General features: G+C 37.4%; 4 protein-coding genes and 1 pseudogene across 4 annotated transcripts; 4 read left to right on the top strand and 1 right to left on the bottom strand.

Moving 5' to 3' along the window:
- The first annotated feature begins 811 nt into the window (after window positions 1–811).
- On the top strand, window positions 812–2,135 carry LOC120007392. The gene is made up of 4 exons (XM_038857585.1): window positions 812–1,130; window positions 1,189–1,608; window positions 1,943–1,981; window positions 2,029–2,135. Exons 1-4 carry the CDS (start codon window positions 812–814, stop codon window positions 2,133–2,135), a joined length of 885 nt encoding a protein of 294 aa, XP_038713513.1.
- LOC120007715 (rust resistance kinase Lr10-like) lies at window positions 2,024–3,517 on the top strand. Its single transcript, XM_038858115.1, has 2 exons — window positions 2,024–2,131; window positions 2,349–3,517. The coding sequence occupies exon 2, from the start codon at window positions 2,402–2,404 to the stop codon at window positions 3,497–3,499; it is 1,098 nt and encodes a 365-aa protein (XP_038714043.1). The 5' UTR covers window positions 2,024–2,131; window positions 2,349–2,401; the 3' UTR covers window positions 3,500–3,517.
- Window positions 3,518–3,832: 315 nt separating this feature from the next.
- Window positions 3,833–9,828, top strand: LOC120007391 (annotated as a pseudogene).
- A 5,302-nt stretch (window positions 9,829–15,130) lies between these two features.
- On the bottom strand, window positions 15,131–16,476 carry LOC120007504 (histone H1-like). The gene is made up of 2 exons (XM_038857768.1): window positions 16,191–16,476; window positions 15,131–16,104 (listed from the first exon to the last, which is right to left on the bottom strand). Exons 1-2 carry the CDS (start codon window positions 16,371–16,373, stop codon window positions 15,403–15,405), a joined length of 885 nt encoding a protein of 294 aa, XP_038713696.1. The 5' UTR covers window positions 16,374–16,476; the 3' UTR covers window positions 15,131–15,402.
- Window positions 16,477–20,786: 4,310 nt separating this feature from the next.
- Window positions 20,787–23,866, top strand: LOC120006978 (40S ribosomal protein S15-like). Its single transcript, XM_038857105.1, has 4 exons — window positions 20,787–20,874; window positions 21,039–21,190; window positions 21,293–21,350; window positions 23,409–23,866. The coding sequence occupies exons 1-4, from the start codon at window positions 20,872–20,874 to the stop codon at window positions 23,655–23,657; spliced, it is 462 nt and encodes a 153-aa protein (XP_038713033.1). The 5' UTR covers window positions 20,787–20,871; the 3' UTR covers window positions 23,658–23,866.
- Window positions 23,867–24,502: the final 636 nt, after the last annotated feature.

Below are 24,502 nucleotides of genomic sequence, written 5' to 3'. Positions count from 1 at the left end.
CCTATGCGTACAGCTTAACTATTGGGATCCCTATAATTTATCTAGCCTTGCTCGTCTTTTTTATTTTTTTTCCCCTTCTGCTACTTCCAAGTTGTTTTTGAAGGCAATGCGTTCTTCTAGATTGCAAAGAAGATAACATTTGAATAGTTAGGACTTAGAAGAGTGTCCCATTCCAAAAATAAACTCAAAAATCAAAGAATCCTCACCAAAGACTAGAAAAAGCCGTGTCAAGTCAATCTCCCCGAGTAGTAATAAGCACGGTGAGGTTGAGTTCTCGATTGAAAATAAGACCTAAAATCAAATTATGGCATAAAATCATATTATGGCATTTTCACAGTAAAAATGATAAAAGACCCCAAACGTTGATATTCAAGTTATTTTAGTTGTTGAGTTGGATGTATAAGATTTCGAGTTATTTTAGCTGTTGAGTTTGATGCACAATTTACCCCCATAAACAATTGGTGAGAGGGTAAAGGTAGCCATTGATTCAAGTATATTATTCAAAGTAGATTAAAAATAAGACTCAAAACAAACCTTGATTTCTCTGGCCCTGCTTGCTTTATTCCATATTGCAAAGTAGATAACATTTGAATGGTTGGTAGTTAGTAGAGTGTCCCATTCCAAAAATAAACACAAAAATCAAAGAATCCCATCCCCGTTGAAGAATAGAAAAAGTCATTGTAATACTAAATTCGACACGACAAGTCAAGTCAATCTTATTGAGACCGAGTGGTAATAACAGCTGAGTTCTCAATTGAATTATATAGCTCTACACAAACAAGAGAGAATTACATGAATAACAAACATTTCAATGTCTCAAAATAAGCTTCTCCTTGCTGCCTTCTTTGCCTTTCTTGCATTCCAATTTCATGTATCCCATGGCTGGAGGTATGATGTTAAACGCATACCTTACGAGTGTACACAAGCTCCTTCTTCATGTGGCAATATCCTCAACATCTCATACCCATTTCGACTCAAAGGAGACTCTCCAGACTGTGGTGACCCCATCTACGAACTCTCTTGCCATAACAATCAAACTATACTCAGCTTGGATTCTCAAACATACTTGGTGAAGGATATCGACTACTACAACAGCACAATCCGGATTGCCGATGTTGGCGTCCAGCTTGGTAATTGCTCCTCCATGCCTATCAATTCTTTATCAATCTTTTTTTATGTAACACATAGAATACGGTGGATGCTACTATGCGCCGTATGATTTTCCACGAAGACTCTACGATCTAGCTTATGTAAGCTGTGAAAGTCCAGTGAATTCTAGCACTTATGTGGATGCTTCTCCCTGTATAATCCAAACCAACTCAACCAACAACACAAGATCATATCATTATGTTGTGGTTGGTGATTTTAAGAATACAGACTTGAAGGTCAACTGTGCCTTTGATTTCCTCTCATATACATTTTTAGATGGCAACTACAATAACTATTCTTACATGGACATCCATAAGAAGCTTGTTTATGGTGTGGAGGTTTCTTGGGCTACAATTTCATGTGCTGCTTGTAGAGGAGATGGTTTTTGTCGTCTAGAGAACAACACCATTATCCAAAGCTGCTTAAGTGAAGGATACTGCTCTAAGTGCAACTTACGATGTGAGTAACTTTTCTGCTGATTGATTAATGGTACCATCGAGAACGAACTGAACTTATATATGAATTAATGGTACCTATGTAAGTTGGATTTCATGTTTCGGCTATAAATTGTACCGTGTTGGTTTTTCGAATCAACTTCTCAGTTATTCTTACAAATATATAAATATTACTTTTACTTTTACAGGCGGGACCAAATATTTTTTCATGACAAATATATTAATTAATGGGGGTTGGTTTTTCCAATCAACTTCCCAGTTATATTATATATATATAAATACTGTTGAAAAATATGCTCTTAGTTATACTTACACATATTTTTGAATAACTTTTACAGGCAAGCTCAAATATTTTTTCAACCAAATGGTTCCGGAAGGTAAGAATTCTTCCAATATATTCCTGTACATTCAATTTTTTGATCAGAATATTTGCTCCGTTTATTAATTATTTTGGGTGTGCTTCCTCTTCATCTTGCTGACAGTCATACAGTACTACATAGGCCCAACAATAGAGCACAAGGTGCTCGGTAAGTTCTTATTCTTCAACTTCTTTTAGCATGTACAGTTAGAAATTACGAACCAATTTTTCAAGAAGAAAAGAAATGATTTTAAGACATAAATAAAATGAAGTAATTTCATGCAATTTTAATATGCTACTTCCCCTTTCACCCCAGAAGAAGCACTGACCTTCCCTTAGTCCTGAAATATTTTGTCATTGATTGCCATAGCTGTTTTTCAATGCAGCACCAGTTCTTGTCACAAGAACATTATTTGGGTTCCTGTGTCTTTTTGCGCTTATGGTTTCTAAGTGGCGCAAGAAGCATTTATCCATGGATGACACTCTTGAAGAATTCCTCCAAAGTCAAAATAATTTTATGCCCATAAGGTACTCTTACTCACAAATTAAGAAGATGAGCGGACATTTTCAGGACAAATTGGGGGAAGGAGGCTATGGCTCTGTCTTCAAAGGAAAACTTAGAAGTGGCAGACTGGTAGCAATCAAGATGTTGGGCAAAGCAAAAGCTAACGGACAAGACTTTATTAATGAAGTTGCAACCATTGGGAGGATTCACCATGTCAATGTGGTGAGTCTTGTTGGCTTCTGCTCCGAGGGAACAAAACGTGCTCTTGTATATGATTTCATGCCCAAAGGATCTCTTGACAAATATGTTTCGCCCCGAGAGGGGCATATCTCCTTAAGTTGGAAGAAAATGTATGAAATTTCTCTTGGGGTTGCACGAGGGATTGAATATCTGCATCGAGGTTGTGACATACAGATCCTACACTTTGATATTAAGCCTCACAACATCCTTCTCGATGAAAATTTTGTTCCAAAGATATCAGATTTTGGCCTTGCTAAATTATACTCAACAGATGATAGCATCGTGTCTGTCACTGCGGCAAGAGGAACAATCGGATACATAGCTCCAGAGTTGGTCTTCAGAAGAATTGGAGGTGTTTCATACAAAGCTGATGTATATAGTTTTGGGATGCTATTAATGGAAATGTCAGGGAAAAGGAAGAGGCTCGACACAACAACGGATAATAATTCAAGTCAGACGTACTTTCCTTTGTGGGTGTACAATGAAATGGTCCAAGGAAAGATTACAGAAGTCGATGATGCCATAGCAAAGGAGGATGAGAATATCATTAAGAAGATTACCATAGTAGGATTATGGTGTATTCAAATAAGGCCTTGCGATCGTCCTTCAATGAGAAAGGTAATCCAAATGCTTGAAGGGCATGTAGAAAATTTGAAATTGCCACCTGAGCCTACTTTTAATATAGAACAAGTACCAACAGAGAATGTTGAAGAAGCTACAAACCCAACATGGTCGTCTCTGACATCAGTAGGCACTTCAGAATCTGTCAGATTAGTTATAGATGTAGAATAAGTAATTATAAGTACTGAGTATTTGTAACATTAGGTCAAGAAAGGGCATTGGAGCTCCATTACAATAATGTAGTTTTTATATTTTTGCTTTCCAACCTTCTCATTTTGCCAAGTAGTTGCAAAAGGGCTGATCAGTTGTGATTATTACATAACTAAAACTGTCTCTCTTTCTTTTCTGGATGTTTGAATTCACCAGGGTTACACATGATTACATGAAGAAGACAGATTAGATTACCATGTAATACTGTAACCAGAAGAATCTAGGACAGATATAATGCAAAGCCAGATAGTTAAAAGGTCTTTCTATACTTCAATAGTTTTTAAAATGGTGTCCATGGGGACTTCTAATTCAATACAAGCACAGATAAATTCAGGCAGAACAGGGCCAAGAATAAAGGCAAAATCTGCTTATAAGAGCATCAAGGCAATTTGGAGTAGCTTTTGGATACAAATGAAAAAAAATGGGTAATCAAGAGATAATCATATACAAGTTTTACCAAATTATCCAAAACGAACCTACTTCGCCTTGACCTCAATCTCACATCAAACAAACTACAAATCAATTTCAGAAGTGCTACGGATCCCATCAATTGGGCTCTTAGTTATCCCCGTTGCTGGGATCTTTATGTTTTTCGAATCAATTTCAACTCAATTTTTAATCCCATCACTGACATAGTTTTAACCCCTTAATTCACAGAATTTCATATAAATATTCAACCCCTTTGACAGAAGGGGGAGCTCAATAAGGAAAAAAATTTCTTTCTCACAACCAAACAGTTCGCCGTGCCTTCTTCCACGATCATCCTTGCACCCATCTGCTTCAATTCCAAACCCTGAACTTTGTTATATGAGGTTCACTTCACTAGTTGTCTGTTTTATTTTACTTATTTGTTAAATAATTATTTCTTTTATTGTTCTTCTTGGCTCCCATTTTTCGGGAAAGGTTTGCTTTTGTAAGCTATTATTTATTATTTGTTAAAAAGTGACCCACTTGTCTTTTCACTTAAATCCATGGTAAAAAAAATATTTACATTTTGCATCATTATCCACTTATCCTTACTATTTATATGGATATATATAGGGTTCAATAAAAACTAAAAGAAAAGTTTTTTTCTGCTTTTCCATTTCTTCTCCGAATATTCTTTGTTTTTTAACATTCTTTAATTATGAAACTTCATGAAACAAAAAAAAAATTACTGTTAATTTTTTTTATACCATTCAATAGCAATTACAATTTATCTATTTTAAACACAACAATCGTTTTGCATACAAATAAATATTAAAGACTTTTAAGAATTGAAATTCAAGTATAATTCCGAAAAAGCCACATGTCAGCAGTTTCTGGAGACATGGCACAATAGTAGTGCCAGAGGCCCAGAACCCTCGTATTTATGTATATGATATGATGATAACATGCAGCTCCAAGACCATAACAATGGCATCTCTCACCTGGAATCCTGAGACATGCAGAAAGGTAAGTCCTCAAATAACTCTACGGGTTGCCTGCCTTCTTATATTCACCTCTTCAATGGCCTCAAGCCTACAATAAAACAATTTTCTTCAGAAAATAACAGCAAACATTCTTCTTCACACAGATCCTTGTCGCCTCTTCCATCGGCTTGATCATAGCAGCAGCTGTTCATTATCGTCTTCGAAAGCTACGGGATCAAAAGATCATCCCCCGGATCAAATCTGCAACAAAAGGACGCTCAGAGAAGCTTGAAAGGTTCTCACATTATGTAGGTAATAATATATATAAGATCCATAATGTTGCAGATACATCAAGACTTATGATCTGTTTTTTCGTTTACATTTTCGTCTTTTCTCATACACGAATGCAGCAAGGCAAATTGGATTTAGAGATAGGAGAGAATGTCCACAGTTATGCAAATTGGCTGCAGAATACATGAGGAAATCAGAAGACTGCGAAAATGATATCTACAGTCTATTTGCTAATGAACCGGATGCAGATTCATTGTTTGTAAAACTTGTGGAAGAGTTTGAGAGGTGCACTCTCAGTTACTTTGCCTTCCATTGGAGCCACGCGGATCTTATGATTAGTCAGGTACGTAATTAATCAGATCTAGATCGATCATCAAATGGTAAACAAGTCAAGAAAAAAAGTATCATAATCATCTAATGCAGTTTTGCCTTTCGTTTCTTTCCTGCATGCCAATATAATTTCAGGTCCTGAGTTCGGAGGCAGAGCCCAAAAGGAAGCTCAAGAACATTGTTATGGCAGCAACTAGGTGAGCATTAGTTTGTTACCACGTGAAAAGTTAATACGGGAATTATTGGCTATTGAAACAAAAACAAAATGCAGACAGCAGGGCTATGGAAAATTGGAGAACCAACAAAGTAGAATGAATCAGGAAAAAAAAACCCAATTATTTTACCTGGCTATCCTTTCCTATTACTCATGCTCCACCTAACAACAATAAAAAAAAATGCATCCAGAAGAGGCATCAGGACAATAGTAATGCACTCCTCTATATTTGTAGATACCAAGAGATTAAAAGGTTGAATACTTGGATACAGACCAAAACACATATTTTTTCAGACCAAAACACATATAAACATGTATATACAAATATTTACTACAGAAGAACTTATCTGATTAATCAGATGCTACACTCATTCTATTTACTACTCACTCAATATTAAAAGCCCCTAGATAATGCCCATAACTCTTCGATTATTTTCATCAATCACTACTCTTCAACGAATCAATATCGTCACTTGCACCCAACTGAAACTTTATTTATTCGATCAGTTGTTATTCTCTCATAAAGATGTTTGATGCATGTTTTGAGTACTCATGAGCAAAACAAACGATCATCCAAGACTTGAGTTGTTGTGTCATTATACAATCTCAACAACATTAAATTCGAAAAAATAAAACAATTGAACAGTGTCTTCTCATCATTATTTTCATGCACCCTAAATCTTGCGGCTAGCAAGCTTGAAGTGAGGTTACTATTATCATTGTTGTTTTCGTCAAGTACAACAATACTCCTTCTACCTTTTCTACACTATTCTTTCTTCCTTTTCTGATTCAGGGAACAGAGATTTGAGAGGGTGACCAAAAATTTGAAAGTGGCTAGGGTGTTCTCTACATTATTGGAGGAAATGAAAGCAATGGGACTTGCAACAATCGATGACTCTCAATGCACGGAGGTGATGGCTCCTGTCGCCCACAGTGATAGAAGTCCAGTCCTACTCCTAATGGGAGGTGGGATGGGAGCAGGGAAGAGCACGGTGCTTAAGGACATTCTAAAAGAGTAAGCTTCCATGTTTCTACTCAATTAAGAGCATGGTGTTATTTAATGCTATTTGTTGTGTACCTGTTACTATATTTCACATCTTCCACGTTGATTCAATTCTCTTCCCAATCAAGGTGCAAGAATATCTAAAAGATTACCATCTGACCTGATGAGAGGGCCTTTTATTTTCCTTTTCCTTTGACCGCCGTGCATAGTATCATTAGCAGATAAGATAATAGAATAAATATAATTAGAACAAGAAGCAGGGAGCTAACTTTCAATGGCAATGGAACATGAACAGGCCATTCTGGGCAGGAGCAGCAGGAAATGCAGTAGTCATTGAGGCGGATGCATTTAAGGAATCAGATGTCATCTACAAAGCCCTTAGCTCCAAAGGTCATATAGACATGATCCGAACTGCTGAACTGGTGAGATAATGACTCTTACATTAATTATTCTCCCCCATTGAACACCCACATTAGCACACCCAAATTCTTCAATTTTCATAAAATATGATGTGGCATTTATCATTATTTTCATATACTAGACTGCAAGAAAACCATCTCTCTTCTTTCACCATCTTCTCTAGGCTTGCTCAACCATCATCATTTCCAACATCTTTTACTGATGTGCCAAGTATGGAAAAACAATTTTCTCTCTAGCAACCACTACTATATCTGTGTTGCTATATTTCAGTTGCCCAAGCCCAAATAATCTCAAACAAATTTGGACTAGAGGCCTAGAATTAGAAAACCTATGCACATGATCAAGCTTCAAGATAAAATCAGAATGTATTTATATTTCTAATATTCATCTAACTAAACAAGAAAACCAGAATGGAATAATAAAATTTTGAGCCACAACATATCACCAAAAGTGCCAAAATTTTCAGAAGACGTACCTCACGTGGTGACTGACAATCTCAGGTGTTTATTGCTCCAAACCATTAAATTGCTTCATGAGTTGTTTTAAAGTGGAGTGCATTTCTTCCACTTTTATCAACGACAACATTGACATTGCTACTCATCTTTTGATAGTGCCTTACCAAATCAGCTTCCTTATTCCCAGTATTTTCTCTTTACCTGTAAGCATGGAAAGGACAGAGTTGGCATTTTTTACATGCTCTTATGGGCACAAATTTATCTTTAATAAATGCTCAAAAACCCTACCAATAACACACTTATTTTGAGCAGGTGCACCAGTCATCTACTGATGCAGCATCGTCCCTCCTAGTGACAGCACTGAATGAAGGACGGGATGTGATTATGGATGGCACACTTTCCTGGGTACCATTTGTAGTGCAGACAATAACAATGGCAAGAAATGTCCACCGCCGCCGTTATCGTATGGGAGCTGGTTACAGGATAGCTGAAAATGGTGCTGTGACTGAGAACTACTGGGAACAAATTGAAGAAGAAGAACAAGTACAAGAAGGAGGCAAAAAGAGAAAGCCATATAGGATAGAGTTAGTTGGGGTTGTTTGTGATGCTTATTTAGCTGTCATCAGAGGCATTAGGTACATTACAAAAAGCTTACCAGTCTCACCACCTCAATATTGAACTTATTAGCAGTGTGATAGAAATACCACATCGAAAGATGTGGGCATGATGGTGTTGTTTATAGGGGGAAGGTATGGGCCTTCCTCATAACCCAAGGTTTTCTAGTGTAGTCTGCCATGGAAGGGCCTGTCTGCGGACAGAAGGTCCATGGTGGGCTGGGCTGGGGCCTTGGGTACAGCCGGCCCATATGGGTGGGTGTCGGTTGGGCCTTGGGTGATGAGCGTGTATGGGCACGACTCTATCAAATGGTATCGGAGCATCGTCGATCCTCCCCTTTGGGCTGCCCCTGCGGAGTGGCCGGCCATGGAAGTGCCTGTCGAAAGGTCGACAGAAGGTCCATGGTGCTCGACCAACGTGGGCGTTGGTCTCAAAGGGGGCGGTATTGATAGAAATACCACATCGAAAGATGTGGGCATGATGGTGTTGTTTATAGGGGGAAGGTATGGGCCTTCCTCATAACCCAAGGTTTTCTAGTGTAGTCTGCCATGGAAGGGCCTGTCTGCGGACAGAAGGTCCATGGTGGGCTGGGCTGGGGCCTTGGGTACAGCCGGCCCATATGGGTGGGTGTCGGTTGGGCCTTGGGTGATGAGCGTGTATGGGCACGACTCTATCACAGTGCTACGCTAATTTTTTACAATGAAACTTTGGGTGCTTACAGGAGAGCTATAATGTGTAGAAGAGCTGTAAGAGTGAAGTCACAGTTAAAATCCCACAAGAGATTTGCAGATGCATTTCTAACTTATTGTCAACTGGTTGACAATGCCAGGCTATACTGCACCAACGCTTTGGAAGGCCCACCTAAGGTACATCCATTATCCCCTTTTCTTTTATTATTCTCAAGAGTAACATTAAAGATGATAAACAACAAATTCCAACAATTTTAATCTCAAGATTTAATCAGGTATAGTTAAGTGAACTCAGCCTTGATTTGGACTTGGTAGACCTGGTCTCAGCTGAGCACACATGCATGCTTATTTAAACTTCCAAAAAATTCAAAGCTTAGAAGATAACTTGTTTTGGTTTCTAAATAAACAAGACAATAGAAGTGAGTTGAGTCAAAACTTGTATCTGCAAAACACTATGATGTGCCTAAAAGCTCTAGATTGATCTTCCTATGAAGGGTCCCTAACCTAGACATTGCGAGTAAGTCATGTATAAAAGCTACAATATTGTGTACTGTACCTGTAATGCTGTATCAGACGTTATGCGATGCAGTACTTTAAATTACGTTTTAGCAAACAGATAACACTAAGACAGTAGAGGCTGTGAAGTTGATAGGATGGAAAGAGAAAGACAAGACTCTGCTTGTGGATCCAGATGAAATCAGCTGCTTGAAGACAGTGGGCAGCTTGAATGAAGAAGCAGACTCCATATACGAACTTTACAAAAGCCCTAACCCAGCCTGCGAAGCTGGGTCAATTTGGAAAGACATTGTATTGTCACCTTCAAGGGTAAATGTTCAACAGGAGCTGAAGTACTGCATTCAGAAAGTTGAAAGACAGAAATGACGATTTTAGGTGCATGCTCATGACAATTCATATTAGAGGCAGAAAAGAGTGATCTACTTCTAGCTTGTGACTAAAATAGTAAAATGATTTTATTGGTATTGAAGGGTATTTCAGATCATCAATTTGATATTTTCAATTTAAATTGATGACAAAATAGGTCCCAAGCCAGATACGGCTGAAATGTTGTAGTAGGTTGATAGTTAGCATAAAACTATCACTAACATACATAACTGTGTGAATGAATCCTAGAGAAAAATGAGCTAATATCTAACCTGCAAAAAACATCAAACATGTTTCATTTTCTTTTGGATCTCAAAAATCAAAAAAATTCTCTAAAACTGAAGCCAAACAATTCTTACGTCTATTAAATTAATAAAGTAATGGCTAACGATGGGAAATTAAAGAGAATCCTTTAAGTAAATTGCTTAATGGAGATCATACCAGGAAGCTAAAGAGATCTAGTAATCCCAAGGAGTAGAGGAACTGTATGTATGTGAAAATTATTAAGAACAAAGTTAAGAAAGCCCTGGATAAGATGAACATATGTAAAGCCGCGTGACCTGATGAAATTCCTATTTGTTGGAAATTCCTAATAAGAAGGTATAATATGAGTGATCAACCTATTTTATCAAATTCTAAGGACTATACAATACTTAAAGAGTGAGGAAGAACAGCATTACCGTCAATTGCATACCACAAATTTATGAGATCAATACAATGCATAGCAAATATTACTGTGAATGACTACAGTTAGCGAACCACCCACATCCATTGTGTTGGCCATCCCAACCACGTTGTAATTACCAAAACTGAAATTTCCATAACCCATAGATACATGCTCTGGAAGGTGAATGCATGAAAATCATTTGCACTAAAAGTTGCATATATTGCATTAACATTTAAGGTCATTCCAAAACAACTGATATAATTCTTTCAATTTCGCTTTCCCCGTTCACCAGGTAGGCAAGACTTAAAGGGAGTACAAATAACTGTCGCGATTTTCATTAAAAGAGTTGACACAAATTACTTACCCGCGTTAATTAGTGACATCGATGAAATCTCAGTTCCAAATTTCAGGGGGCGATTATAAGCTGAAAAGTAAAAAAGGTAAATATAATAAATCAATCAGAAAAAATAAATAGAAAAAAGTATCAACGATAAATGAGAGACGAATGGCATTAAAAGAAATCAAGGTAATGTAAATGGTAATCACGGACAAAAATAACAAACTGAATATGGCGGACATGTTTGGTTACAATATCTTAAAAGTAAACCAACCACCAAAGGGGAAACTACAGCAGAACAAATAAGTGCTAAAAATCCATCCATGAAGCCGAATATGGTAGCCTAAACAGAGGCCTTCATGCATACTACATCAGGTCTTAACTTTCTTTTAGTGAATTCAGTCGCGTGGAACATACGAAAACATCGTGGTCACAAACTACCATATTTCCTAACCTCTTATCTAGCCATGTACATTTTAACCTCCATCCTTAACCATTGCAGCAACTACGTTGCTGCAGTTTCCTTCTCATGCATGGCTAACCGATCTTAAATCGTGTGGAACATTTGAAAACATCATGGTTGCAAACTAGCATCTTTCTAACCTCTTATCTAGCCATGTACACCACTGCACCAACTACGACCACAGTTTCCTTCTCATGCATGGCTAGTTGATCTTAAACCTTTTATCAACACAACTGCTGCTACTTCATCTCTAGCATTTTCTCCTTATCGTAGGCCAAAATTATCACATAACCCATGAGGGCATACACCATTAATTAAAGTAATCCTGCCTTATACCATCATTGTTTCAATCTCTAACTTATTATGGATTGTGGCATAACTTTGCCATGGATTTTGGCATCATAAAAGGAAATAAATAATAGGCAATGATACAATGACGAGTGCACACACTCAATGGCAGGGACCTTGTGCACTAGATTTACCATGCAATCAAGATCCATGCCATCAGTCCTGTTTAACATATCCAAGATTCTACCATATGACTTCAAGTGTGGAACCTATTTTAGGAATCACCTGCACCACAGAGCGTTGGCCTACACATGGACCTCTATTTCCTTTAGCCAACACAGAACTGAGAAATGAACTCGAGGATTACTAGTGCGCACTCTACATGAGCATTTAAGGGTGTTTATGAGGGATCTCATGTTTTTCGAATGAGTGTCAAAGACTTTGACCCATGCAAAAGAAAGCCACCTCTGTGTTCATATTTTTTCCCTCTATTTGCCTCCAAGAGAAGTACTTTCTACCTTCACCCTCTACTTGAAGAAGGTTAGCATGTTGACATCTAATTTTGTAGACACAGTCCTTCCACCTCAAGGAACCATCAAAATCTCTTTTCAGCTTAACCTTGTAATGTGTAAATCTCCTTTACGTAAGAAACAAACGATTGCCACTCTCCGCATAATTGTCTACTTCTCCACCACGCCCCAACAACATAGTGTTTCTTTTTAACCCTGTTACCCATCCAACATTCTCTACTCCCTTTTGCAACGATGGTCCATCTCCACAGGTTATCACTCTCTATAGCAAACCTCCATAACCATTTTCCTAGTAATGAAGTGATAACATATCAACTAATAGAATGACTCGACAAAATCAGTAACAAATATGAAATAAGATTCAAACACACTGATGGCTAATTGCAAGGGTAGGGCAGGGCCACAACCTTGCATATTGAGATCCTAGAACACACCTATTTCCCTTTCATCATGAGAACAGAACCCCATAACTTATATTTCCCATATAAAGGTAAAAGTAAACAACACTCATGCACAAGGCTCCCGCAGTAGGCGGGGTCGGGAATAAGCAATATGTAACCAAACCTTACCCCGCATAATATTTGGTTCCAGTTTTTTGTATAAAAAACGATTACATTAATTTGCAACTTTAACTCAAACCCTCCAAAAGGTAGATAATTAAACAAGAAGTATGGATAATTCATTATAATTACATAGTTGAGGAGGAAATAGGGAAGCAGGGTAACACAGGATCCAGGTGTGAGGGAAAATAGTCATCCGTATCAACAACCACATTCCTCCCTTACCGTGTCTCATCTCTTTTTTTCAACTTTGGTCACTATTTATAACCATTCTATTTCTTGAAAATCTTATATGGTAATTGGCAACTACCATGCAGTCACAGCATAAAAATACTGTTATTGGCTTAATAGCTGATTACTAATCACAAGACAGCTGAAACACATTTCTGCACTTTGCATATACGGCTACTTTTCCAAAGTACTCCATGAAAACTTTCCTTGTTATTTGGCACATAATAGTCAAACAGTTATGTGCCAGATAACAAGGATATTGAATCATTAAATTACCAACAAAGTACTTAAGAATATTGAATCATTAAATACTTCAAGCTTTAAAAGGCAACTCTTTGCAAAGCCTAATAAAGCTTAGTTAAACAACAACTTAAAACATGAGGTTTCCCAAACATTGACAAAGATGTATCGAAGCACAAAAACACTTCGCCATCTAATCCACCTGGAAGTCAAATTGACTAATAACTATATTTGAATGAAAAGTGGCCATCAAAGGAAACAAACAACAGAATGACATTTCTTGCTAAGGTGGCATGGTTTCTGCATCTCCATATGCATATAATAACCAATGAAAAGTCAAAAAAGCTATCCATTCTTGCTAAGGAGCATGGTCCTCTAGATATTACAAAGTCCTAAATTCAACTTAGTACTTTCGAATCTCATTCAACCATTGGCAATGAAGCAAGATTTCTATCATTTACGAAAACAGTTCAACCATTCAAATTTTTTTAAAAAAGATACTCACTAAGAAAATATCAGTGCAACGCCTCCAAACACCTCGATCGCCCCTCCATGCTGTGATAGAACACAAAATCATGATGTATGACATGACACGAGGTTTTATGATGCACGCCCTCAAAGAAAAGATATAATAGGACCAGAAAAAGAAATAAAAGTCCATGCATTGTTGATATCACTAAATATAATTAGACAAAGTACTTGAAGGTTTAACACACTAAAATCACACAAGCCATTGCTCTGAATAATAGCATATGCTCTACAGGAGATTTTATTTGTCATACCAAATCAAACGACGCTATGATGATTGAAGGAATGTTTCCCACGTGGCGAACATATCAGCATCCCGTCTTCATGAATCACCACAACATCATCATCATCCTCTGTGGTCATTCCCTTTGGTCATACCGCTTGTTCTTGCCATTGGTTCCATAAGATGGTGACCCTGTTGTTCTTCATTCTATGTACAACACACTGCAAAAGAAAAATATTAGAATGAAGTTTTTTCAAGGATAGTAACTCACACTACTTTCTTAAATAGACACGACTGCATGAAAGTAACAACATGCAATTATATGTGCATCAAATGCTTTATTGTTTGATGAGCAATGATTTATTGTTTGATGAGCGCCAAATTCCTGTGCCCAAATCAATGCATGTTGGATAGATCGATATCCAATAAGCAATATCAAAAGCAATCAATCAAGTGCCAGCTTCATATGGGATGATCACAAGGAAATCTACTTACATTGGTAATGTTGTAGAGGCCTTACGAGTAAATCACTGGAGGCATCCAATCTGATCAACGTAAAAAATATTAGGAGCAGTGTCTAGTCCCCCTTCCATGAGAAATATTCATAATTAAGGACTCTTAAACCCATTTCATCACTGAAGTATACTAGAACTTCTCCAAAGCTATATGGTATGCTACAAACAAGTAGCTGCACAAGACAAATGGATCTCAAATTAAATATGGATTATACCTCATTAACTCTGCACATAAACAGATTCATGGATACAAGGATGCATGTGCAGGAGAGACTATCTCTGTGTTTGTTAAGAAACCCTTATAACTTCCATGGGAAAAGAACAAAATTATCAAAACAATTCCGACCAAAACATACTATCAAGAACTGAACTTGACTAATCCATACACTATATTTCAACCAAAGCACAAGACTATGATGTAAACATAATACCTTCATCAAGTGGAAGCTAACATGTGACACCAGTGTCTCCGTTTCCAATCTCCAACTATTAACAAGAGCTCCATTGATTTCCTAACAGCAGAGACAATCCAATTGCTCAACCCCTAGAGGTCAAGCAAGCAAGCCCCAACATAAAAAACCCTAATAAATGAAAATCTTGAAAGAATAAACCACCATTCATACCAAACCCTAATTCAATAACCAACAACGCTCAAAAAAGGTTTCCAGAGATACCAGGAGGTGTTAGAACAAATTAAGCTAAGAAATATGACAAGCCAACTAGAATTTGAAGCAATTTCTATGATCGTCACATCTCATAATCCATTCAAGCAGAAGATAGATCTACAATACTATCCAAATATCAATAAGAAAAGGGAACAAATTAACTAAAAAGAAAACCGGTAAATGAACCGAATATTGTAACTGTAGAGAATGGAGATGCAGAAGGTTTGATATCATGTTTTCATGGGTATGGATATACTAAATACACCCAAAAGATCGCCGGAATTTACAAACACTACGCCTAGGAGAAACTACTCTCTCCATTAGGGATCACTTCTTCCCCCTCCGAGTTGTTGTAGCCTTCTTTGCAGGAGACTTCGCCGTCTTTGCTTTTGCACTCTTTGCTGGTGCCTTTTTAGGCGCAGGGGCCGTCTTCGGCTTGGGAGCTGCCGCCCTCTTCCCAGGAGATGTCCTTGTTGAAGTCCTCGCAACCTTGGCAGGCTTTTCCTTCGGCTTTGGCTTAGGCGCAGTTGCCTTGGGCTTAGCAGCCGCCTTCGGTTTTGCGGCAGCTGAAGCCTTCGGCTTAGCAGCCGCAGTCTTAGGCTTCGCAACAGCTTTGGGCTTTGCAGCTGCCTTGGGCTTCACAGCTGCCTTGGGCTTAGCAGCGGCTTTGGTCTTCGCAGGCGCTTTCGCCTTGGCAGCTGCCTTCGGCTTAACAACCACCTTGGGCTTGGCAGCTGGTTTGGGCTTGGCTGCTGGTTTGGGCTTGACAGCTGCCTTGGGTTTCACGGTAGGCTTCTTCTTCGCCGGTGCTGCAGCAACCGGCTTCTGTGAAGCCTTAGCTGACGGGATCTTAAACGAACCCTTGACCTTGGTAAGCTTACCAGAGCCGACAAGCTTCTTCAAATGGAAGAGCAAAAGCTTCTTGAAGTTAGCAGGCAGCTGCTTATGCTTCTCCTCGATGAACTTAGTGATCGCATACTGACTAGACCCATTCTTCTCCTTCAAAGTCAGAATGGCATCCTTGATCATCTGCAACACAAGAAAAAAAACACAATAAGATCTCAAAATTCGACCAAATCAGTAGAATTATAATCTGAATCTATGATTAATTATACCTCTTCATATGGAGGATGAGAGGGAGGGCTCCTCGGCTTCCTAGGAGCGGCAGGCTTCTTCGGCTTAGGTTCCTTAGCTTTCTTAGCCTTTCCTTTGGCAGCAGGCTTTTCCTCCGCCGGTTCAGCAGGAGTTGGCTCCTCTGGAGCAGCTTCAACGGCTACAGTAGGCTCCTCGGAGGCCATGATCGAAGCTAGAGATCGGACTTTGATTGTGAAAAACTAGGGTTAGGGATTGGAGACTGAGAATCGAACACCAATCGAGTCTGATCGAGGTGAGAGGACAGTAAGAAATGAAGGGGATTTAAATAGCGAGTGTAGGAGAAACGGTATCCAAATTCTTGGCGCTGATTGGTTAAAAGACCAAAGACGCGGATCGCTCCCTTTCATAAGTTTGAATATGATCCCTTGGATGAGGCCACAATCTACGGCGCACATGCTAGACAGAGTAAGCTTTAGTTGGAGGATTGGAGGGAGGAACGGATGAATGTGCACAACTAGGTGTGCTTTTAGGGTGGATTGTTTTGGGTATAACTTTAGCTACACTTGATGAAACACAGTGAGGTTTTTTCCATCTTGTAGATAATTATGTGAGCTTTCTAACAAGTATATATTTGTCTTATGACAATAAGTATTTTGAGAGAAATTTGCGTTTGAAGCTACAATGGTCAAAATTAGGGTTTATGTTGATGTTATTGCAATTCAAGGAGATTTTAGGATAATGCTTGGAATGAAACTTAGATTTATGCACGTCTTGCTAAACTAGATTATTATAGGAATCCTTAGCTTCAAGAATTACAAAAATGAACCTACATATTGGTGGATTATACTTTCATACATTAACCTATTGCTCTTTAGTGACATTTATGGTGTGTTTTTAGGGTGGATTGTTTTGGGCATAACTTTGGCTACATTTCATGAAATACAATGAGTTTTTTTCCATCTTGTAGATGATTATGTGAGCTTTCTAACAAGTATTTACTCGTGTCATGAAAATTAGTAATTTGAGATAAATTTGTGTTTGAATCTACAATGGTCAAAATTAGGGTTTATGTTGATGTTATCTCATTTTAAGGGAATTTTAGGATAATGCTTGGAATGAAACTTAGATTTATGCACTTCTTGTTAAACTAGATTAGTTAAGGAATCCGTAGCTTCAAGAATTAAAAAAAAAAATTGAACTTACATATTGGTGGATTATACTTCCTTACATTAACCTATTACTCTTTACTATTTAGTGACACTTGGGTATCAATATATTAAATGGCTATTTTAGTGAAACGAGTATACTCTCAATCCCTTATATATGAGTTGTAAAATACCCAATTGTTTGGCGCGATTTATTATTTGACCATTACGACGTGTTTTTTTTTGAAAGCATCGATAAATAAGCAAATTAACGACGTTTTGGGATGGCATAGTAATTGTTAATCAATATTTCGACGTTTCTAGATAAAGCCTCGAACTTAACTGTCGTTGTTGGTAACGATATTTATAGTGATTGTCAACAAATGATTGTTAATCATGTTTTAAGATTTAACAACAAAAAGAAATAATACCATAGATATTATGAATTTTGTTAAAATTGAAAGAATAACCTTATTGAGGAGGCAATGTCTCATTTTTACAACTAAGATCCACATATAATACAATACATTCCTAATGGGATTTACCTTTCCATATATTCACCTTATTATTGCACTTCTATATATAATAAGAATTAGGAGTAATTGCATTGCCATTAAAGTGAATATATGTATTGACTGGATCCTTATGCATTAAAAAAGGTAAACAACTCGCATGCTTATATAAGTGGTAAGTAAATTATGTTTTACACATCTTACTATATATCAATGACATTAGATATTTTATATTTTTACCTTTTTCAATCCCATTGCTTCATCCTTAACACATGCATATAGGGCTTCTAGATTATAAAACAATACTAGCTCATGGTTTTTGCTATATATAGATGGATATGGCCAAATATGATTTGGTGTTGTTAGTGTTGTTTTTATGGTAATCAATGTTGCCTTGTAAAGCCGTTGGATTGTACATGCAAGGATTGACGTTGCCATGGTGGCAATAATAGTGCCAAAATAGTTTAATGTCAATTAGCAATCACAATATCACTTCACACATTGAATTTTTGACCATGCTTAGTTGCGTAATAATGCTTTTTTTTTAATGATGGTGAAGCATGGGTCTCTGGGACCATGGAAACTTGATATGCCAATTATATTCATATAATTGTGTATCATTTTATATGAAATCTTGCATTGTTTAAGAGTTAATTCGAATTATATGCTGCTTAAAGAATGTTATTTGCACATTTCAGGTTCCGGAGCATAAATGGAAGAAAAGCAGCTTAATGGATAGGAATGAGCAATAAATTGGACAGTGAAGAATTCCGATCGATCGGACCTAATATCCGATCGATCGGACGCTGATTTAGCTGAAGTGGACAGTGGAGAATTCCGATCGATCGGACCAAAAACCGATCGATCGGCCAGAGTAATTTTGCGACTTCTGAGGCCTTCAATTGTCCGAAATTAACCAAAAGTCAAGGGAGACCAGCTCAAAACGACATAGAAGTGTGAGATAAACGACTCTGGGTCGTGGGGGGTATATAAGCTTAGATTTCTAGGGTTTTAAGTGTGGATCTTGGGGAGCAAAAACCTAGGGTTTTGGGAGAGACCTCTCTACAGCAGCCATTGTTGCAAGCAAAAGAGGGTTAAAGGGTTTTTCCTTCTCTTCTCTTTATTCTTGTATTTTAATGACTGTCATTTCTGATTTTGAAGTGTATTCCTTAGTTATGAGGAACTAATCCTCTAACTAAGGATCCTAATGGAACCCTTCTTTGAATATTAAATGAAATTGGTTTCTTGTTCTTGAATCTCTTTTTATGTTGTTGATTTTTTGTGGATATGCTTATTGCTTTCAAATGCTTGATCACCATTTGAATGATGTCTAGTCTAGGTTGAAACCGGAAGGATAGACCTAGGGTTGCAAGAATCCATAGAAGACATAGGTTGTATGAACCATAGGAATATAGGTTCAAGACTTATGCAATCATTAATTGATTTCCATTATGCTTAAGGGATTTTTGATATGAAACCGAATGTTAGGAATAACAGGGAATCTATTGAAAATACTTTCAGTGTATCTAGGAATAGAGCATTGGATAATTTTGGAAATCTATTGTCAACAACTAAATTGAGAAATGAGAATTAATGAACCAATGGAGTTTAGTTGGATAAGAAGTGGTGAAATTAGGAACCTTAGTGTTTACTTTGCTTGAAACAAAATTTCTGGTTGGTTGCTTTGCTAATTATTTAAGTGTACTTAGTTCTCTTTCAATTCACTTGTTTAGTATTAGGTAAAAAAAAAACCAAAGCAACAATTCGCTTACCATTTTAGTGTGCTAATTGCTTGTTTTGTCATCAATTTGAGATTGCTAAAACATCCTTGTGGGACGATACTCTATTCACTCTTTATTACTTGTGCGATTTTGTCCGCTTGCGAATATAATCAACAACAAAACTCTCGATACTTGGATCGCTCTCCTCTCTTCAAGTATATGATGATAAGTCACATTTTCGGGGTCCTTTTTAGCTCATGTGTTTCACTGTACAGGTCATTCTCAATAGAATCGAGGAAACCATATGATGTTAGTCCTATCGCCTGATACGTCACCAAGACCGAAGGTAGTTTTGGATGTCATCAATGGTAAAGAGAAATCGTAAATTGTTCTTGTTCAATCCAAGGAACTCGTGCTGTGGAACTAGGGAATCCAGTCTTGTATCTTATTCTTGACTTACCAATTATACTATTCCGTATTTATGTTTACTTACCTCCATCGACACTCACACTTAGAATCTCCAAACACACAATGACACAAATTGACTAATTTTGAAATGAACTAGGATTAGGACCAATATTGAGATATAGCGCATTATCATTTTACATGGGTATTTGTTATCTTCATAAATACATAGTAGTGGACTTCAAAGATGCTAATTTTGGTGCTTTCTTTGTGTTCTTAACTTTTAGGCTAATTAAGTTATTGAATACAAACACCAAACCTTTTTTGGATACAAATTTAAAGTTCGATGTTGAAAGCTAGAATGAAAATAGATTCTACTGAACTTTTAAACTAAATGGCAAATGCAAGGCTCAATTGTCAACCCCGTCTTACATGGTAAATTCGGGTCACAAGAGTTTCTTTATCCCACACTCATCATACAATTACAACGTATTTAATCCATAAGGGTGTTTCCAAAGAAATTCGCTTGAGAGGAGAATTGAACCAAAAAAATCATAGTATTTGACAGTAGCTTATTCTGACAACGTACGACCAAATTAACCCTCCCTCTTAGAGTTAACACTATGATGGTTAAAAATAGACAGATAATGCTAATTGAGGGATTCTTTGGTGAAATCTAAAAGTTAGAGAGAGGTCATAATAAGTTTTGAATTTATGGGGAGTGTATTTGTATTTCGATAAAATACGTGGGTGTGCTTTTAATATTCGTAACATTTCACCCGACCCGCACGGATCACATGTGGTACCCGATAAAGAATCGGGTATGATATATATTCGCATCCGTGATCTCCAAGCCCTAGCCGCTGCCGTCACTCTCGCTGTCGAATCCGTTCTGCTTCTCTCGTCTCCAAAGCAACCATGGTGTGTTCGAGCTCTAACTCTGAGAAGCCATTGTTCCCTTTTTTCTTTTATGTATGAGATTTCTCAGGGAAAAGATAGATGAGGCGATTCCGAGGAACCAAACGGGGATTTTTAAGGGCTAATGATTTCTCATAACAATGTTATCTCGTGTCTGTGCTTGTTAGGCGGATGTCGAAGTCGATGCTGCTGCTGCTGCTGGACTACCGAAGAAAAGAACGTTCAAGAAGTTCAGCTTTCGAGGAGTTGATCTGGATGCTCTGCTGGACATGTCTACTGATGAGCTCGTCAAGCTCTTCCCCGCTCGTGCTCGCAGAAGGCATCGCTATTTATTTACGTTTTTCTGATACAAATTTGTACTGCGATGTTATTTTTTGGGTTTTTGTGCTGAAATAAAATTCATGTTCTGAAATGGTACCAGGTTTCAACGTGGTCTGAAGCGGAAGCCAATGGCTTTGATCAAGAAACTTCGCAAGGCGGTGAGTGCTCTTTGAGTTACCTATCTTGCATGTTCTCTTCATTTTGATTAATGATATTACGATTGATTATGAGAAGTGGATCTTATGATTTCACGGAATTGAATCACATAATGTGTTATTTATTGGACTTGATGTATATGGCCTTTTTTAAAAGGCTGAGAATTTTGTTTGGAAGACAAGGAACTGTTTCTTGCAAATATACCTTCAGGCTGATTGCATGCTACATTGAGCCTGAATGACCAGGCTCTGCTTAACCTGGCACCCAGTGAGCAAGCCTAACTTGCCTACCACACTGGTTCCTGGGGTCTAGGCTGTGAAACACTTAGTGCATATCTTTGTTCTTGATTCAACTTAAGAGGATTGGAAATTAGCTCATAATGGAATAAGGGATTGAGTTTTTTAACCAATGTTACTTAGATTCCACTCCAAATATCCAAACCATACAAAAGAGTACATCATTTTATATGCTGTTTGACACTCTCTTATTTCCTGAGTGGGGATAGTCCTGCACATAATCAATTGCTTTGGTTGGATCATCTAGTATTGGTTATTCAATTTGAAAGGGGTGAGTGTAATAAGATTGTCCAAAGGCCTTGCTTAAACTAAAGATGATCAAATCTCGTTGGTACATACAAGCAATGTGTCACGGATTTTTGGATCTTAAAACTCGAAAATGATGATTGTACCAAAAATCCCTTTGGCAACTCAGGGAATGTGTCTGGAAGGCTTAGATAATGATGTTGATGATGACAACGACCAAGAATGTCCTAAGGCCTACTGTAACTTAGTTTTGATCTAATCTCATTGGCTGTAGAGCCAATGTGTTAGGGATCTTGATTAGTGTGCTCTCTCTTATTGCATGCTTCAGTTTGGTTAGCACAAGAAATAAAACTGATGACTACAGTTTTGGGAGTTACTTTGGATGGAAAAGGATTATAGGATTTATAGTTTGTTTGTTGAAATGGAGAAATAACTTGGCGTGTAGAGGAAGGGTATGACTTGTGACTTGTGAGTGATATTGATTGGTAGGCAGATAAGATCCATTTACTGAAATAGGGGTTTCAATTGTTCGGAGAAATCAACTATGGGATATGAGAGGACCAAGTGTCATTGGTGGGAGTCTTTGCTGGGTTTTAAGTTTTGCAGCATCTGGTGAATAAAAGCCTCTCACCACTTAACCAGCAAATTTGGGGTTTTATGATTTTATAAAATCTCTATTTATTCATTTTTCTACTGCATGGAAAACTTCTAGGCATAGAGTGTTGGGAATTCACAAGTGATTGAGGTCTCATATTGGATAAGTATTAGAAAGTTAAGCAGTTTGTTATACTTAGATGGGCCCTGAACCTAATAGCTTGAGCTTTGTGTTCATGTGGTTCCAAAGCCATGTACGCTTGTAGGTGTGTGTGCTTGCTTACGAACATTCCTTGGACATATTCTCCCCGACATGGAGGCCTTTGAATACAAATATCTGGTCAATTATTTTATTTATCTGCTCTCGCCAATATGCACAAGTGAGCTTTCGTTAATAGTATTATGGATCATGGAATTTTTGTGGGTGTTTGCATGATTATTGAATTTGAATTATGAACCTTGAACTTTAATGTGAAGTCGAAGACGCGGAAAGGGATCGTAGACATAATTTCGTTGATGACTTGTGGACCCCAAACTTTTGGGATAAAGGCTTGGATGATGTTGATGACGACTTGTGCATGTGTGGGAATGAGATTTTGGGAAGAAATAACAGAATTCTCAGTGGAGTAGAATTGGGATTTTGGATTTTGTTAAAAGGGGATGGTAGGAAAACCTTTGGGCTTGCAAATTTTGGTTTACTTGAACATATATCTTTTTTGTGCAATTAAGATTCACTTACTAATGGGTGCTCTTTCAGCATTCACCAATTAATTTTTTTTTTTTCAAAAAACTCAGAAATATTACTAATTTATTTTCTGCATTTTGTTTATGCTAGCTTGTGATTTTGTTAAATTGCATTTTGATAATTATTTCTGTCCCTTTGTGCATTTTTCTCAAAATTTTTTATCATGATTGCTGTAACAGAAAAGGGAGGCACCACCCGGTGAAAAACCGGAGCCAGTGAGGACTCATCTGCGGAACATGATCATAGTTCCTGAAATGATTGGTAGCGTTATTGGCGTTTACAATGGCAAGACCTTTAATCAAGTTGAAATCAAGCCTGAAATGATTAGCCATTATTTAGCTGAATTTTCCATCAGTTACAAGCCTGTCAAGCATGGAAGGCCTGGTATCGGTGCTACCCACTCTTCCAGATTCATTCCTTTGAAGTGAAGCTGCATATGCCTTGTTTTATGTTTTGAAATATGGATTGCTGTGATCTTTGGTGAACTTTATTGAATTTTGTTTTGATGTTTCCTTTTAATTAATGATCACTGATCAGATTACTTATGTTATAGTTAGTAGACATCTTTTCTTTGTGGTGGATTCAATATTGGGCTTACAAGTTTCAATTATCACTCATTTGTGTGTTTTCCAGTCGAGGCAAGGCCCACTTTTCTTACTTTTGTTCTAAGGTTAAGAAAAATTGTTTGGAGCAACCATAATGAATTGTGACGAAACATGAGTCTAACCTTATTCATCCAATGGAGAGAGAATCATAACTATATTGACAATTTCGGGAGGACTTTTTTCCCCCTGCTAATCGATGGGTCTAAACTTGTATCGTTATATATATGTGTATAAATATTTCTCATTTAATAACAGGAAATAGATATTTCTCGTTTAATAACGGGGTAAGTTACGTCAAAACTTGACGTGCGAACACAAATCTCATTTAATAATAGGGTAAGTTACGTCAAAACTTAACGTGTGGACACAATGGTATTTTATTCCCAGTGAAAATTGAATTCAGGATTTTCCAAGTGTTTACAATGTAGAAGACTCGCCAATACTAAATAGTCTTATGTTTGTTTTTGAAAACTTTAAATGGGTTAGTGATTTAACACCTAAAACATGCACTGTACAGTGAAACGAGAAACTAGGTGAGAAATGAATAACCAATTGATTATTTACAAAGTAACACCAACCCAAAACAAATTGACAATTTAGCGACATCAATCTTTCAAATTGCTTCTTTGAAGCATTACTTACGCTTATGGGACCTGCCACAGAAGTTG

This window comes from Tripterygium wilfordii, chromosome 10 (genome assembly GCF_013401445.1).
Source record: "Tripterygium wilfordii isolate XIE 37 chromosome 10, ASM1340144v1, whole genome shotgun sequence".
Taxonomy (NCBI): domain Eukaryota; kingdom Viridiplantae; phylum Streptophyta; class Magnoliopsida; order Celastrales; family Celastraceae; genus Tripterygium; species Tripterygium wilfordii.
The sequence above is the reverse complement of the archived record's forward strand: the minus strand, read 5'-3'. Positions and strand labels throughout refer to the sequence as shown.

Coding starts and splice junctions, on each gene's coding strand:
- LOC120007392 (XM_038857585.1), top strand. CDS start 812: ATGTCTCAAAATAAGCTTCTCCTTGCTGCCTTCTTTGCCTTTCTTGCA. Junction 1,131..1,188: donor CGATGTTGGCGTCCAGCTTG/GTAATTGCTCCT, acceptor TGTAACACATAG/AATACGGTGGATGCTACTAT. Junction 1,609..1,942: donor CTCTAAGTGCAACTTACGAT/GTGAGTAACTTT, acceptor TAACTTTTACAG/GCAAGCTCAAATATTTTTTC.
- LOC120007715 (XM_038858115.1), top strand. CDS start 2,402: ATGGTTTCTAAGTGGCGCAAGAAGCATTTATCCATGGATGACACTCTT.
- LOC120007504 (XM_038857768.1), bottom strand. CDS start 16,373: ATGGCCTCCGAGGAGCCTACTGTAGCCGTTGAAGCTGCTCCAGAGGAG. Junction 16,105..16,190: donor CTCATCCTCCATATGAAGAG/GTATAATTAATC, acceptor CTTGTGTTGCAG/ATGATCAAGGATGCCATTCT.
- LOC120006978 (XM_038857105.1), top strand. Junction 21,191..21,292: donor CCCGCTCGTGCTCGCAGAAG/GCATCGCTATTT, acceptor AAATGGTACCAG/GTTTCAACGTGGTCTGAAGC. Junction 21,351..23,408: donor TCAAGAAACTTCGCAAGGCG/GTGAGTGCTCTT, acceptor TTGCTGTAACAG/AAAAGGGAGGCACCACCCGG.